General features: G+C 47.8%; 1 protein-coding gene across 6 annotated transcripts in view; it reads left to right on the forward strand.

Annotated features, from left to right (window-relative positions):
* SFXN5 (sideroflexin 5) overlaps window positions 1-17332 on the forward strand; it is a 116860-nt gene that overhangs the window by 22927 nt on the left and 76601 nt on the right. For all 6 annotated transcript variants that reach the window (XR_013831163.1, XM_079941511.1, XM_079941516.1 and 3 more), the window contains exon 3: window positions 1832-1909. Coding sequence is in view for 5 of the 6 variants with exons in the window: in XM_079941511.1 (XP_079797637.1) it covers window positions 1832-1909 (78 nt within the window). In the remaining variant the exon portion in view is untranslated. The remainder of the gene's footprint in view (window positions 1-1831; window positions 1910-17332) is intronic.

The raw sequence follows: 17332 nt of genomic DNA on the forward strand, positions 1-17332 counted from the left end.
GTTGTGGCATGCATGTGGGATCTAGTTCACCAACCAGGGATCGAACCCTGGCCCCCCTGCACTGGGAGCGTGGAGTCTTACCCACTGGACCACCAGGGAAGTCCCATGAATTTTATATATACTTTTCTGTGTTTGCCTTCTTTTGCTTATCATTATGTGTATCAGCCTTCTATCATTATGTAGCAAATCACCCCAAAATTTAGTGGCTTGAAACAACAAAAAGCAATTCTTTTGCTCACTGATCTTCATTTGGGCAGGGCTTAGAGGGGATGGTTTTTCTCTGCTCCATGCAGCTTCGGCTAGGGCAGCTTGACTGGGGAAGGTCCATTTCAAGATGGCTCACTTTCATGGCAGGCAAGTTGGTGCTGACCATTAGCTGGTGGCTTAACTGGAGCCCCAGGCCCTCAGTTCTTATCCACATGGGTCTCTCAGTAGCCTGCTTGGGCTTCCTTACACTATGATGGCTGAGTTCCAAGAGAGTGAGCATCCCAAGAGAACAAGGTGGAAGTGCAAGGCATTTTAGCCTTGCATACCTAGCCTCAGAGGTCACATAGCCTCACCTTGGCTATACTCTATTGTTGAGGCAGTCATAAAGGCCTGCTCAGGATCCAGGGGAGGGGACATAGACTGTACCTCTGGATGGGGCATGTGGGAAAGTTCTAGAAGAACATGGGGGATGAGAGATATTGGGGTGCCAATCTGGGGAAGATTCATCCACATTATAACATATATTTATAGTTTGCTTTTTTAAATGAGGTATAATATTTCATTGTGTACATATACCACAGTTTACTTATCTAATCTATTACTGACATTTGAATTGTTTGCAGTTTGGGGCTGTTTGAAGAGTGTCACTATGAATATTCTTATACAAGTCTTTCGGTGGATAAGGGCTACCTTCTCTCACTGTTGCTGTCTCTTTAGCTTTTAAGGTTTTAAAAATCATAACAATTCTATCCTTTTATTTTTTTCTTTCCCCATCAGTTACTGTGGCCATATGTATTTTAGTATGTAAATCTCTGCTAGTGTTTTTTAAATGTTGGGAAGAAATTATATAAGTATTTCATAAATATGTTCTCTTTATAAAAACATTCAATATTACAATTAAGATTAAAGTTCCTCCCGACACCGCCTGCCAAGTTTGAGCCCTTTCCTCCTACCCCGAGGTAACCCCTGTCACCAGTTTGGTGGGTCTCCTTCTAGAGCTTTTTTTTTTTTTTTTTGGCGGTACGCGGGCCTCTCACTGTTGTGGCCTCTCCCGTTGCAGAGCACAGGCTCCGGACGCGCAGGCTCAGCGGCCATGGCTCACGGGCCCAGCCGCTCCGCGGCATGTGGGATCTTCCCGGACCGGGGCACGAACCTGTGTCCCCTGCATCGGCAGGTGGACTCTCAACCACTGCGCCACCAGGGAAGCCCCTAGAGCATTTTTGATGCATCTTCTCACATAAATACTCTCATAGGAAATATTATTTTCTATGTGTGTGTGTTTTGTTTGTTTGGTACAACGAACGGCATCATACAGCTCTGCAACTTGCTTTCTCACTTAAAAAAATATCTTGGAGATATGGCCATGTAGATCTACTTTACTTTTAAACTGCTGAATAATGTTCCATAGTATTATTATGCCACTGCCATTTAGCCATTTCCCTATGAAAGGACATTTAGGTTGTAGCCTTCTTTAATGTTTTGCGTGAGTCCCATGAACTGGAGGGCAGGCCTTGTACACTGTAAATATAGTCAGTGCTTGATCAGTACTGATGCAATCCTTCAAGGAGAGGGTTGCCGGAGCCCTGGATGTGTGTCCCTCAATGTCCCTTTTCTTTGCCTGCAGAGACGTCTCAGAGAGGCTGTGCAGCTGCTGGAAGACTACAAGCATGGGACCCTGCGTCCGGGGGTTACTAATGAGCAGGTAACTCTGCTAGAGGTGGGGAGGGAAAGGAAGGTGGCAAATTCACCACCCCCTCCCTGCAGCCAGAACCACTTCTCTTCCCTTCAGAAACCACTTCTACTGCTGCTACATCCCTTGTGGACTTCTGGCTTTTTGGAAGGGATATTCAAGTCTCTCCTGTAACCTGGGTCTTGTAGGGAGGCTGATAAGGCTAGAGAGGCCTAAGGCAGTAGTTTGCTGGAGCTAACGTGTGCATCTTTTCCCAATTCCACATTCAGTGACATCATAGTGATGGCTTGAAATCATCCACAATAGGAGAATTTACACCATGGAAATTGGCAAATACTATAAATCAGGACTTTTTTCTCAAAGAATCAAGTATTAAACATTTACCAGCATACCACTACCCAAAAGTTCAGATTGAGGATGGGAAATATGGGGGAGGATGGTGGGGATGAGGCTAAAACTCTGTAATTTCATTTTTAAAAAAAATTTATTTATTTTATTTATTTATTTTTGGCTGCGTTGCATCTTCCTTGCTGCACACGGGCTTTATCTAGTTGTGGCGAGCGGGGCCTACTCTTCGCTGCGGTGCACTGGCCTCTCATTGCGGTGGTTTCTCTTGTTGCAGAGCATGGACTCCAGGCACGCGGGCTCAGTAGTTGTGGTGCACAGGCTTAGCTGCCCCACGGCACGTGGGATCTTCCCGGACCAGGGCTTGAACCCATGTCCCCTGCATCGGCAGGCGGACTCGCAACCACTGAGCCACCAGGGAAGCCCAATTTCATTTTTTTATATCCTGTAGGAACTTGAATTAGAACTAATTGAAATGTTGATGGTTTTGTTTAGTTTGGGGGAAGGGTAGGGAGATGTAGTTTAGAGCACAGCTCTAGAGCTGTAGTGACTGTAGAGACAGATGGTTGATGTGCTGAAGTTTTTCTTTTTGTTCATAAGCTTTATTTTAAAATCTATTAAAAATTAATTTCACAGTTTTTTTCAAAGTAATCTATGTGCATAGTTCAAAAAGTCAACTAGTACTAAAACACTTGTAAGGAAAAATAGTATGTTGCCCCATCCCTCCTCAATTCCCATTTCTATTCTCCAGAAGCAAATACTGTTAGCTGTTTCTTCAGTTAGAAACCTATATTTCAAACTAACGTGCTTATCTATACCGCTATTTCTCAGGTAGTTCTTTTGTATTATCTATTATGGTAGTTGAGGATTCAGCTCTCTTATTATTCACTCCCATAAACACATTTCTCTCCCCTACCCTCATCACCCTCCCCAAATAGTTATCATAGTTTTGGGGCTTATGGATATTCAATATTCACATTATTACAATTATATGAATAATATTACAACTTTGTTGTACATGATTATGTTTCCTCTCCTTTTCGACTTTACGTTTTACCTGGATTTAATAATTGCCTCATTTTTCTCATTAACATAGTTTTCCTTGTACCATCTCAAATTCTTACTGCACCCTGTAGCAGCCTTTTGATATTTTCAGTGCCTCCTTTCAATCTGAAGACTCCTGTCCTTCAGTTCCATTATTTTTCTCTGAAACTTTCATTTCTGGAGACGACGTCCCTCCAGGCCTTCCTCTTGGTATACACCTTCATTTTGGTGGAACACCTCTTCTGGTGGCTTCCTGAAAAAAAAGGCAAATGGGAAGAAAATTTTGAATCCTTTTAGATCTGAAAAAAAGGTAATTTGTAATTGTAATTCTGCACTCAGCTTTAACTGACAGTTTGGCTGAGGAGAAAATTCCAATGTTTAGGTTGACAACCATTTTCCTTCAGAATTTTGAAGACATTGCTCTTCTGGCTTCAGGTCTAGCTGTTGAAAAAGCCAATGCTATTGTGTTCCTGATTCTTTGCAAGTGACCTGTTTTCTCTCTTTGGGAATGTTTAGGATCTTCTCTTTATCTATACAGTTTATTTCTAAAATTCCACAATGCCATCTCTTTTAAAATTCATTATTTTGGGTTCCTGGTGACCTCTTTCAACCTGAAGACTCCCATCTCTCAGTTCTGGCAACTTTTCTTATACTGTTTCTTTGATAATTTCTTCTCATTCTGGAACTCCTATTAGTCAAATATTCAACATCTTAGATTAACACTCAGATTTTCTTTTCCTTTTTTTCTCTCCTATTCCTTCACTTTGTCCCTCTGCTTGGCTTTACAGGAAATTTCCTTGAGTTTATATTCAACATGTCTATTGGATTTCTAACTTCAGATAGTATAATTTTAATTTCTGAGAGCTATTTGATTGTTTCTTTTCTTGGTTCTTTTTAACAGGATCCTCTTCCTGTTTTGTAAATACAGTATCTTCTCATTGGTCTGCATTCTGGAAGCCAAGTAGGGGAAGGAGGCTGGAGTCCCAATATTCACTTTGCAGATTTGCGTTAATTTCCCTGCTTTTAGCCTCACCTGCTCCCGCTCTCCACTGGGCTAGTGTTCCCAAGTCTGGAGTCACTTGGATTCAGTTTCTCCAGAAGGTTGATAAACTTCCATTGTCTGGGGGATACAGGTGAGGGCGGTAAGAGTCACCTAGCTGTGTGGGGAAGGCCGAGGGGTTCTACTGCTTTGAATACAGATTTTCAACCAAATCCCTGTGTTTAGCCCTGTGATTAACTCTTTGTTCCTGGGGTGCTTGGTCCCTCCAAGTCCTGAACTTTGCTGGTGCCCTGGGGGTGGTGGCCTGGCTTCTTTTTATTTTAAGATTTTTTTTTTTGATGTGGACCATTTTTAAAGTCTTTATTGAATTTGTTACAATATTGCTTCTGTTTTTATGTTTTGTTATTTTGGCCACGAGGCATGTGGGATCTTAGCTCCCCGACCAGGGATCAAACCCGCCACCCCCTGCATTGGAACGTAAAGTCTTAACCACTGGACCATCAGGGAAGTCCCATGGCCCAGCTTCTTAAGTGTGCCTTCTGCGGGCATTGAGGGGAGGCTTCCTCCTCTCTGCTGGACCAGTTACTAAAACTCTACTCATCCTCCATCCAAAACATGTTGCTGTCCCTCCTCTGCTGTTGTCTTCTCTTCTGTTCCGTTGGTGACTCTGTGAGACACCGCCCCTGCCTTCTAGCACCTTTAGGTACAAAGCCCAAGCTGAGGCCCTGTGCTGCCACATGACACACTAGTACCTGGTGGGGTGTTCCATAGGGTGGGTAGCTAAGCCATCAGCCCTCCCCAGTCCAGTTTGTTGGAGCACCTACAGGCCAGTGTTGGTGCTAGGGCCTGGGGAGAGAGGAGGGGAAAAGCTAGAGGAGGGTCCTGCCTCGTGGACTCCCCAGGATCTAGGCAATGACAGTGAAAACACATGATGCTGTGGGAGAGCAGAGGGAGGAGTAACCTGCCCAGACTAGGGGAGTCTGGAAGAGATTTCTAGCCTGAGACTTGAGGGATGAGTAGGGTCTGGTGAGGAGGAGATGGTGGATAGGAGGAGTCCAGGCGAGGAAGCACATCATGGACACAGAGAGGATGGGGCCTCCAGAGGAAGGGACAGGCGAATGTGCTGGACTGCAGCCCACAACGTGGAGGGAGGGCAGAGGTGCCAACAGAGGCAGCCTGCCCCTTGGCCAATGTCCTTGTGCGGGGCCCTGGAAGTGACGTGAGCTGCTGCAGTGCTGGTAAGGCAGGGTCCATCTTCAGGTGTCTGTGTTGCCTGCTGAGTTGGGGGCAGCCGTCAGCAGGGAGGGCAGGCTGGGATCTCCCCATTCCTGAGCGTGGTGCTGCCCTCTGGCCGTGGGCACTGAGGAGCCTGGGTGGTGTGACCTGACACGCCCCTCTCTAGGCCAGAGTAGTCCTCAGACTGTGGCAGTTCCTCGTGGACCTGTCAGGAGTGGTCCAGCCTCCGGGTCCTTCCTGATCCTGTGTCTGCTCCCAGCCCAAGCTCCCCTCTAGCCTGTCTTCACCCCTTGGGACTCCTTCCTGCTTTCAGAGTTTGGGGAATGAGGCCATGTTTCCCCTCTTTGCTCCCTTCAGTAGCTTAAAGCTGCCTGTCTTGTTTCCTGGGCCTCCTTTGTTTTCTATCCTGAAAGCCCCCATGTGCCTCCAGGGAGCTGGGAGGAGGGGAGAGGGTGGGGGGGCCCTGGCACTAGCTGTACTTCCCGGTTCTGGCTCACGTCGGTAATGCCTGCAGTGTCCATCTGGAGGCTGGGTAGCACAGTGCTCTAGGTGTGAGCCTGCTGTTCAGTCCCCCCATAAACAGATTGCCCGTCCCCCGCCCTCCTGGCACCCCAGAGCATTGGGATTGGGCTCTGCTGCAGATCTCACAGTACTTCCCTCCCTGGGCCTCATCTGCAGAGCCACAACCCCTCTGGCTTCCAGAGCCACAGGAAGAAAGGAAGGGTGGTGACATACCAGCTCAGGATCTGGGGAAGCCTCAGTGGTCGGGAATTCATGAAGTCCCCATTCCTGGTTCAGGCTGGCCCTGCTCAAGGGTCATGCCTGTGCTGTCTGAAGAGCACAGATCAGATCATTCTGTGCCAGGTAGATGGGGATGGTTCTTGACTTCATTGTGGAGAGTGGCCTTTTGTGTTCTTGGGCTCTGTGCCTGCCCTGATGTCCTTTTGCAGGTGTGTGAGTCAGAAGCCCGTGGCTGTGTCTTGATGCCTGTGGGCCTGTCCTGATGTCATGGGCACCACTGGGTATCCTATGCACTATTTTGTTATCTAACCTGCCCTCCAGTTACAACATCCCACCAGGGGGTTCGTGCAAGCAGATTGATAGTTTATTCCCCCCATGGCCTTGGTTAGCAGGTGACCGATATCTCCTCCAGAGACTGTTAACTTGTTGAAAAGTTGCTATACTGATGAAAAATTAGTCCTGAGGATAAAATAAAAATAAGTATAATTTACTCTTTGGGCTTGACAGGTAGAAATTTGATGGGCTAGGAACCCTAATAAGGACTGCAGCTATCAGTTAAACAACAAAGCCATAGATGGGAGCAAAAACGTAAGCCCGGGCAGCTAAGTTTCTGGATGTTTGCTGTGCTGTGTGCATTTTATATGCCAGGACCTTGCTGGAATGGTTTGACGTGGATGGAGATGGGTGGGGTTCAATATGGAACGCTCCCCCATGGTAATGAGGCACCACTCACTGTGAGCTCACCAAGGGCCAGGAGCCGTGTTAATATTTGCACTTTACAAGTATTAACTCAATTAATCTTCACAGAAACGCTGTTTGGTAGATGCCTATATTAACCCCATTTTAAAGGTAAGAAAAGGGAGGCTCAGAGAGATTATATTACTTACCTCAGGTCACATAACTAGTATGTGGTGGGACAGGAATGCTGGGCCTGGAAGATCCAATGCCCATCTCTCACCCACTATCTGAAGGTGGATTTGGAAGGGAAGGTGATACTCTGGAGTGGAATGTGTGTGCTAACACGGGGCAGAGTGAGTGGCGGGGGGGTAGGGGTGCTGTCAGAGGAGCTTGGTGTGTGTGCACGTCTCGCAGCCCTAGTCACACTGTGCGGTTAACCCTGCCAGGCCAGGTCATGGGCATCTGCGGGGCACCCGGTACGTGAAAGGCGCTGCGGCAGGTGGGCGCGGGGCAGGTTCCTGCCCTCACGCAGCTAGCTCCCGCGCAGGTGCACAGGTAAGCAGGCGCCTGGAGGTAGGCTGGTGGCGAGGCAGTTTGGAGTTACGCTACGGTAGAAGGAGTTCAGTGGTGAGAGGCTCCTGAGAACGTAGGTGCTGAGGAAGGGCTTCATGCAGGGGAACGCAAGCGGTTGGATGTAGAATGTAGGGAGAGACCCAAGGCCTGGGACGGACGTCCCCGTAAGTCACAGACAAAGGCCGAGAAGTAGAGTGAAGAGAGAGAGAGCGTGATGAGAGAAAGAGAGAGAGAGGGAGAGAAGTTGAGAGAGGAAGCTGGGAAGTTTCGGGCCAGGTTGTGAAAGTTTTTGAAACCCAGAGAGTTTTTGAAACCCAGCCAGCATGGCTGTGTTGTACTGCAGCAAGGGAGATGCAGGACAGCGGAACTGTGATCGGATCATTCTGTGCCAGGTAGATGGGGAGGGGTAATTGCCGATAAGGAAACCAGCTTGGGAGCGACTGGGGTGGTCAGGAGTGAGGGGGGCAGGTGTCTGGGAGCCACCGTAGGCTTCTGAGTGGCAGTTCTGGCCCATCATTACACATTCCCCAGAGGCTGGGAACCCGCCCACCTGACTCCGAGCCCACGCAGCACCCAGCATAGCATATTGGTTGCTCAGAGGCCCCATGTAGGATGGATTCTGCCTGCAGCCCGCCAAGAAAGGGCAGCAGAGATGTAAGAGATACTGCCAGTCTCCTCCCCTGGCAGAGCAGAAATGGGGTCAGCTGTGTTTGGGCTTTGCTGAAAATAGAAGAGAAGATACTGGAGAGTTAAAAATACTTGCACCCTGAATCTTCTCTGGGTATCTGCAGGATTGTCAGAAGCTTGGCTGACATCCCCCTCTTACCCTGACCCCTAGCCAGAGACTTCTGGGGTCCTGATCAGCGCCCAGCCCCTCTGGGGCAGCTACAGGTTGGCCCTTATCGTTAGCACAAAATAGGCAAGTGATTAGTATCAGCTGAAGCATGTGTATGATGTGCTAGGAGTTGTACTGGGTGCTGTAGACTCATCTCTTGGCTGGGTCATTGTGGTGGCCTCCTGGGTGGTCTCCCCATTCTACCTGGGCCCCCTCTGCTCATTCCCAATATAGTGCTCAGAGTGATCTGTGAGAATATACATGACACGGTTCTCTGCTCCAGGGTTTCTCGGCCTCAGCACGATTGGCATTTGGGGCTGGATGGTTCTTTGTCGTGGGGGCTGTCCTGTGCACTGTAGGACATTGAGCAACACCCCTGGCTTCTGCCCACTGGGTACCAATTAATGACAACCAGACATTACCAGATGGCCCCTGGTGAAAAACTGCCCTCCTGTTGAGAACCACAGCTCTAGTAAAAACTCAGAGTAAAAGCCACAGTCCTTAGCACAAGCTGCAACACCCCAATTCCTCTCTGATTTTGTCTCCTACTACTCTTGCCCTTATTCAGTCCACTTCAGTCACACTGGCCTCCTTGATGTCCCTCAAACATGCTGGGGAGGCCCATTCTGCCTCAGGGCCTTTGCACTGGCTGTTCTGCTGGACAGAATAATCTCCAACCAGATATCTGCATGGCCTCACTCCCTCCTTCAGGTATTTCCTCCAAAGTCACCTCAATGAAAACTACACTGACCACCTTACTATACATCATCCTACTTGAGAATTTCTCCGGGGAAAGAAAAGTCAAGGGAAGCAAAAGAAGGAGCCACTAGGGTCAGAGGCAGGACAAGAGATGGAATTTTGGGGGTCCATGGCCAGTGGGGGGGATCCAGGGACTAGAGGTGCTTCTGGGGGTGGGGGAATGCAACCTCAGTGTCTCACCCTTCCCTCTACCACCCCAGCTCCAGCCCTGGTCTTTTCACCCCTCTCCCCTATGACAGGAGCTGTGGCCCTGGTCATGTCACTGTGTTCCTGTGTCCCCTGAGTATTCCCCATCCTTCACCCCTCCTTTTGCGGGGACCCTACTGCAATACATTTTTTTAAAAATCCATCCTTGCTGCTAGTACACACTCCCTATCCTTACCCTGTCCTACTTTCCCATGTTTCTTGAAGCCCTCGTCCTTCTAACATATGAGAAAATTTACTTATTATTTTTATTGTTTGTCCGCACAAGCATGTGAGCTCTACAGAAGCAGAGATTTTTGGTCTCTGTTTTCACTGATATATTCTTAGTGCCTAGAGCAGTGCCCAGCAAATAACAGGTGCTCAATAAATATTTGTTGGATAAATGAATTTTCTTTAATCGTCACAAGAACCTTGAAAGTAAGTATTCATATTCCTATATCACAAATGAGGAAATGGAGGCTCAAAAAGATTAAGTAAATCGCCCCAAATCACAAGTAGGAGATCTGGAATTCCAATTCCCAGAAAATGGTTTGACTGCAGGGTCTGGCCTCTTAAGAGACAGAAGCTGTGTGTACACGAAATTCACGACTGCTAATGTGTGTTATGTAGCAGAATGAGCGGGGATGTTCCTTCTCCTTTCATCTGTAGAACTGGGGAGTACCTTTGCCCCACATAGATATGCATTTGTATCTATTACCTGGGAGTAACCATGGCAACAAAATTAATGGTGAGGAATAATGGGATTGGCCCAAATGATAAATTAAGAAGATTTCTTGTTGTTTTATGGAGGCATCCTCTGCCTTACAGAAGGATCCCCTTCAGGCTCTGTTTAATTACCTTCTGGAGGTTGTTTTAAATAGGCTCTGTCTTTGCTGCTTCAGAGGTTTGGAGAAGCAGCTTGGAAGGAACCAGACTGGGGAGGGGAAGGAGCCAGACTGGGGACAGGGCCTGGGCAGTGACTCCTCCATCTGGGGTCTGGGCACTAGAGGTCTCTGCCCTGAGAAGGCAGGGCTTCTCCTCCTGAAGCTTGTTTGGGGCCCGCTCTCTACCCCTCCCTTGGCTTCTACACTGGGTTTCTAATAGGTTCAGATGGCAGCCCAGCTGAGACTTAGGCCATTTCTGAAATCAGCAAACTTCTGCATTGTTCCAGCAACCTTTCACCCAACTGTTTCCCCACACCCTCTGTGTCCTCATTCTCCAAGTTGAGAAATCAAGAAAGGTCCAAAGTCTCACATCCACACTGGTTTGTTGCTGCAGCCAGTAAGTTCTAAGGGATCAGGGTTGCACTTTTTAATGTTCAGCCAGAGGCACAGGGAGAGATGGCTGAGCCCAAAGGAGATCAGGTCACACTGAGGAATTGTACTTTAAAGCGGAGCTGCTTTGGTGGGCTGACAGAAGACACGGGGGCCTCCCTGTCCTAGATTCTCAATGTGGATGGACTGTCCATTGCATCTCCTTTGGCCTCTCATCAAATGCTTTACATTCCAGGACTATCCTTGCCTGTAACCTGTTTGCAGGGCTGGCTCATTAAACTGCAAACTAGCAACCAGCTCTTGGCTTGTGGGTGGTGTCTGCTGCCATTTCTGCATCCAGCATCTGACCCATGGGTCCAGCAGGTCCCAGGGAAAAGCCCAGACCCGAAGAGTCAGACCCGAAGCCTTGTCCTGGGATCTCTGTAAGCTGGGCCTGGCATCATCAGACGAGAAGGGACCCTGGAGGGACTAGCTTCCACCTCCTGTATGATTAATTCAAAAAAACAATGTAAGTCTAAGGAGTGAGGTAACTGGCACAGGAAGACCATGTGAGTTAGTGGCTAAGCCAGGCCCCAAATCTGCGACCCTGACTATTGTTGCTGCAGCCTGGAGATGGGATGAACCCAAATGAGATCAGGTCGTGACTAGGAAGTTTAGTTTAAAATGGAGCTGTCCCTCCCACCTCACCCCAAAACCTCCTGAGATGGGAGCATTGCCAGATGCCATGAGAAGAGCCTCAACACTACTTAGCGCTCATTCCTTCCTCCCTCCACTGGAAAGGCTTCTCTGACATCATGGGAAACAGTTTCCCAAAACCCCCAAGGGGTTACCTTAGTTAGGGCTATACTAACTGCTGTAATGAAATGATCTCAAAACACACCAGCTCAAATAAGACAGACGTTTATCTCTCTCCCATGCAATAGTTTGAGTTCCAGGTGGGCAGGTGGCTCTGCTCCACAGGATCATTCAGGAACCCAGGCTCCTTCCATCATGTTTCTCCACCATCTCCTTGGGTCCTCCTCTCTGCACAGCCCAGGCTGCACTGCAGCCACATCCTTGCTCTGGCTCACAGGCAGGTGACAGCAAGTATAGGCTGGGAGGTGCTAGCCAGGCAAAGGCACATCTCACTTCCCCTCGGATGCCACTGGAGGACTCAGTCACATGGATAAGCCTAACTGCAAAGGAGGCTGGGAAATGTAGTGCAGCAGGTCAGCCACCTGCCCGCTACCTTTCTATTACTGTGGATGAAGGGGCATAGGTTTTGTCGGAAGGTTAACAGTCTATGCCATAGAGGTCAATAAGGGGCTTGGAAGTTGTGCCTGCTATTTCTATTTTTCTAGTGGTTACTCTTAAATTTTTAACAATCATTTTTGAGTAGGTAACACGTGAACAATCTACGGAATTCTAAAGCTATCAAAAAAGTATAGAATAAAAAATAAGTTTCCGCAAGAGGGAAGAGATATGGGGACATATGTATATGTATAACTGATTCACTTTGTTATAAAGCAGAAACTAACACACCATTGTAAAGCAATTATACCCCAATAAAGATGTTAAAAAAAAAAAAAAGTTTCCCTTTCCCTGTCTCCCAGTTTCCCACTTCTCCCTAGGGTAACCATCAGTTTCTTCTGTATCCTGCCAGAGATATCTGCATACATTTATCCTTTTCCTTTAAGTGCTAATGATATAACAGTGATAACTCCAGGGACATTCAGTGGAGCATGGTTGTAATAGCAAGAAATGGGACAGTGACAAAAGGACAAATATTGTATGATTCTACTTATATGAAATATCTAGAGTGGTCAAATTCACAGAGACATAAAGTAGAATGGTAGTTGCCAGGAGCTGAGGGAAGGAGTACTGGGGTGTTAGTACTTACTGGGTACAGCGTTTCAGTTGGGGAAGATGAAAAAATTCTGGAGATGGTTGGTGGTGTACAACAATGTGAATGTACTTAATGCTACCGAACTGCCACTTAAAAATGGTTAAATGGTAAATTTTATGTTATTTATATTTTACCACAATAAGGAAAAGAAGAGAAGTAGCTTAAAAGTCCACCAATAGGGTGCAGTTTACAATACATTCATTCAACGTTTCTGTTAGGAAGAATAAGGCTGCTCTCCATGCTCTGATGTGGAAAGATCTCCACATATATATACTAGATGCCTAAAGGGACAGAACAGTGTGCACTGGTATGCTAGCATTTAGAGACGGCGCATGGGGATTCAAGAGTGGGGGTTATGGAACCAGACTGATCAGGTTCAAATCCCAGTGCTGCCGTGGGATTGTGGGCAAATCACTAAATATCTCAGTGCCTCGGTTTCCACATCTATAAAATGGGAGATATACTGGTCCCTGCCTCATAGGGTTGTTGAGGAGATTAATAAGTTAATATGTACAAAGCCCTGAGAAAGGTATCTGACGCGTAGCACTTATTCACTAAATGTGACTGAACGAGTCTGCGTCCCCGGTCACGAGCTGTAGTTCTGGCTCCACCTCCGAGACCCTGGGCGTGGTTCTGAGCTTTACTTTTCTCACCCGTCCTATGGAAACAGATTTCTGAGTGTGGGACTCAAATAGTTAATGGGACCATTGCCACTTATCTGTGACACTAGCCTGCCTGGGCCGTGGGTGGAGGTGTCATCGCCGTTGGAGAACACGCCTGTGAGCTCTGGGCTTCTGGCCTTGCCTGCTCCCACCCCTGCTGAACTTCTGCCTTTGCTGCTGAGCCGGTGCTGCCTGAGTCTCCATCACTGCTCTCTGGGTGGGGGCGGAGAAGGCAGCCCTTGAACCTGAGGGACACAGATGCAGCTGTGGATTACAGGGGCTGCTTGGCTGGACTTGGGCGGGAGGGGAGGAACAGGTGCTGGGGAGGAGCGTCTGCTGCCCGGCTGCAAAGGGAGGTTCTGGGACCTCAGATGATGTCAGCCAAACTTCTTCCTCTTCTCGTGCCTCAGGCCTGGCTGTCACCCTGGCCAGACCAGACATCAGTGTGCTCCAGAGGGCCCCTGGAGAACAGGGGGGACACAAGTCTGGAGGCAAGGAGGCTTGGGTGCCCATCTCCATCCTGCCACCAGGCCCCTGGAACCATGGCTGAGTCACTTAGTCTCTCCGAGATGAGTTGCTTTGTCTGAAAGTAGTCTACCCACCTCACAGGCATGTTGTAAGAATAAGACAATAGAGATGAAGTTATTTTGAAAAATAATTAAGTCCTTTTAAAAAATACTGCTCGGGCTTCCCTGGTGGTGCAGTGGTTGAGAGTCCGCCTGCCGATGCAGGGGACACGGGTTCGTGCCCCGGTCCGGGAGGATCCCACATGCCGCGGAGCGGCTGGGCCCGTGAGCCATGGCCGCTGAGCCTGCGCGTCCGGAGCCTGTGCTCCGCAACGGGAGAGGCCACAGCAGTGAGAGGCCCGCGTACCGCAAAAAAAAAAAAAAAAAAAAAAAAAAAAAATACTGCTAATTTGACTGACTTCCCCTCTATGTTAGGCATTTATGGAGCATGATCTAGGGGCCAAGTATTTCAGCTATGCGTGTGTCAGTGAACCTCTGTATCAGTCAGTATAAGCCAAGTGCTTGTAACAAACAACCCCTGGATTTCAGGGACTTATACAGTAAGGTCTGTTTCTCACTCATGTCAGAGTCCAGTGCAGCTCAGGAACTTGGCACATGCCGTTGTCCAGGGGCCAGGCTCCTTTTACCTCATGGCTTTACTGTCTTCTAGGGCCTCATTGTCCTCCTCTGGATGCTCTGTGGGAGGCTTTGGGGCCAAGCCTGGAAGTGGTGAACTCCACTTCCACCCACAGTCCATTAGCTAGAACCCGGCCATGTGAGGCCATCTGACTGTGGGGGAGGGTGGAATGCATAGACTTAGCTGTGTGCCCAAAGTGAAATGCCAGCTGCCAGGAGCACCAAGCATAGTCCCCGCCCTGCCCTTACAGCACCCCATTGTACTAATGGAGAAACTGAGGCATGGAGGCAGAGTAATTTGCCCAGGGCCACACATCCAGTAAGTGATTGGAATGCAGGCTGCCTGGTCCTAACACCTGCTCTTTACACTGTTCTTTAATGTCTTAGATCAGTGTTTTCAGCCCAGGCTGTTCATCAGAATCATGGGGATTTTTTTTCTTTATTTATAAGAATTGTATGAAGAGATCTTGAATTTTTTAAAAAAATAAATAGCTTTAGATTTGCTGTGTGCATGGCTCTAGGAGATGGTGGGGGCTGGCACTCAAAGGCAGGCCCCTGCTCTGAGGGGCTGGGCTATGACTGTACAAGGTGAGGGGACCCGGACCCAGGAGATTCTGATTTGGGGTGGAGAGCGTGGGGTGTTAGGAGTCTGTGCCCAGGGCCTGGGGTCACACCTGGGATGATGCTGGGACGTGGTGGGATGCACTGCAGAAGGCACTTTCTGAGCAAAGAAAGATCAACCTTTTATCATTTTTTTTACCTCTCTGCTGTTATGCTCTCACATACCGTCTTTGGCTAACAGTGATTCTACATTTGGTTTTTCTTTCTTTAGTCCCCTCTGTTCCTCAAATATAATTAAGAAAAAAATCTACTGCCTCTAATCTTTCTGGGTCTGGAATAGCAGACAATCAAATATGTTTGAAATGTATCTAAAATCAGAGCGATTAGGCTGTGCATTAGGCTTAAGGGACTGCTGTTAGTAAAATGCATAAACTTTAATACAGATGGTCCTTGACTTATGATGGCTCAACTTACAATTTATAGACTTTATGACGGTCTGAAAACGATATGCATTCAGTAGAAACTGTACTTTGAATTGTGAATTTTGATCTTTTCCTGGCTGGTGTTACGTGGTCTGATACTCTCGTGATGCTGGGGAGGCAGCGAGCCGCATTTACCAGTCAGCCACGAGATCGAGAGGGAAACCACCCATACACTTAGAACCATTGTGCACCCACACGACCAGTCTGTTTTTCACTTTCAGTACAGTATTCAATGAATTACATGAGATATTCGGTACTATATTATAAAGTAGCCTCTGTGTTAGATGACTTTGCCCAACTGTAGGCTAATGTCAGTGTTCTGTGCACATGTAAGGTGGGCCAGGCTAAGCTATGACGTTTGGTACTTTCGGAATGCTAAATAATTTCAACTTACAATCGGTTTATTGGCACATAACCCCACTGTAAGTTGAAGAAGATCTGTATATCAATTTTATAACTCTATTATTGCTACCCAGTAGCATTCTGCAGCTTACTTTATATCGCAGATGACAACATTGCCGTATAAATGAAACATAACTATTCCGTTATAAAACTTTAAACATCAATGCTGACCACGTCTCCCCTCTTACCTCATACCCTTCTTGCTCTGTTAAAAATGCACTGGCCTTTGGTTTGCCCACAATGTAAAATTTTACTTGCTATATTTTCTTGATTCTAAAAAGGCTATTTTATCACATTTTATCATCTCTTAAATGGGATGAATCTTTTAACTGATGGACGTCTTGGCGTTATGCCACCGTTTTCTTTTTTTTTTGGCGGTACGCAGGCCTCTCACTGTTGTGGCCTCTCCCGTTGCGGAGCACAGGCTCCGGACGCGCAGGCTCAGTGGCCATGGCTCACGGGCCCCTCCACGGCATGTGGGATCTTCCCGGACCGGGGCACGAACCTGTGTCCCCTGCATCGGCAGGTGGACTCCCAACCACTACACCACTAGGGAAAACCTTTTTTTTTTTTAAATTAATTAATTTATGGCTTCATTGGGTTTTCATTGCTGCATGCGGGCTTTTCTCTAGTTGCGGCGAGTGGAGGCTACTCTTTTGTTGTGGTGCGGGGGCTTCTCATGGCGGTGGCTTCTCTTGTTGGGGAGCACGGGCTCTAGGCACACGGGCTTCAGTAGTTATGGCACGTGGGCTCAGTAGTTGTGGCTCGTGGGCTCTAGAGCGTGGGCTCAGTAGTTGTGGCACACGGGCTTAGTTGCTCCACAGCACCTGGGATCTTCTGGGACCAGGGCTCAAACCCGTGTCTCCTGCATTGGCAGTCAGATTCTTAACCACTGCGCCACCAGGGAAGCCCCATAGTTTTCTTTCTTAGTGGCACATAATAGTATGTCTTAGGATCAACGATGTCTTAGAGTCAATGAAATGCAGTATTTTTATCATTTGAAGGAATTGACAAATTGTTCTCCAGCCCAACCCCATGCTGTGCTGGAAGAGACAACCTCCTCATTCATTTGAAAGCACACAACCTTCTTATAACAATAACAAAAATAGGAATAATAATATCTACAAGATTTAGCACTTGTAAAGTACCTACTATGTGTTCAGCACTGCTCCAGGCCCTTTTCATACGCCTCTTCAACAATGTTAGAGCACAGCTATTAACCCCATTTTACAGATGAGGAAATTGAGGCTCAGAGGTAGAAGTGGCAAATCCAGGGATCCAGGCAGTCTGTGTAGCTCTGAAAAATTATGCTGTGCTGCCTCTAGTGATTCTGGGAGACAGCTGAAGTATCTTCATTTAAATCAGGGCTTCTTACCTGGCCACACCTTAAAATGAACTAGGGAGCGTTAGGAAAATGCTGGAAGAATTCCTCAAGTAATTTTACGGCACAGCCAGAATTGAGAACCCTCGGTTTAAATAATCTGTTTGAGGGGCTTCCCTGGTGGCGCAGTGGTTGAGAGTCTGCCTGCCGATGCAGGGGACACGGGTTCGTGCCCCGGTCCGGGAGGATCCCACATGCCGCGGAGCGGCTGGGCCAGTGAGCCATGGCCGCTGAGCCTGTGCGTCCGGAGCC

The sequence above is a fragment of the Stenella coeruleoalba genome (genome assembly GCF_951394435.1).
Source record: "Stenella coeruleoalba genome assembly, chromosome: 13".
Lineage (NCBI taxonomy): Eukaryota > Metazoa > Chordata > Mammalia > Artiodactyla > Delphinidae > Stenella > Stenella coeruleoalba.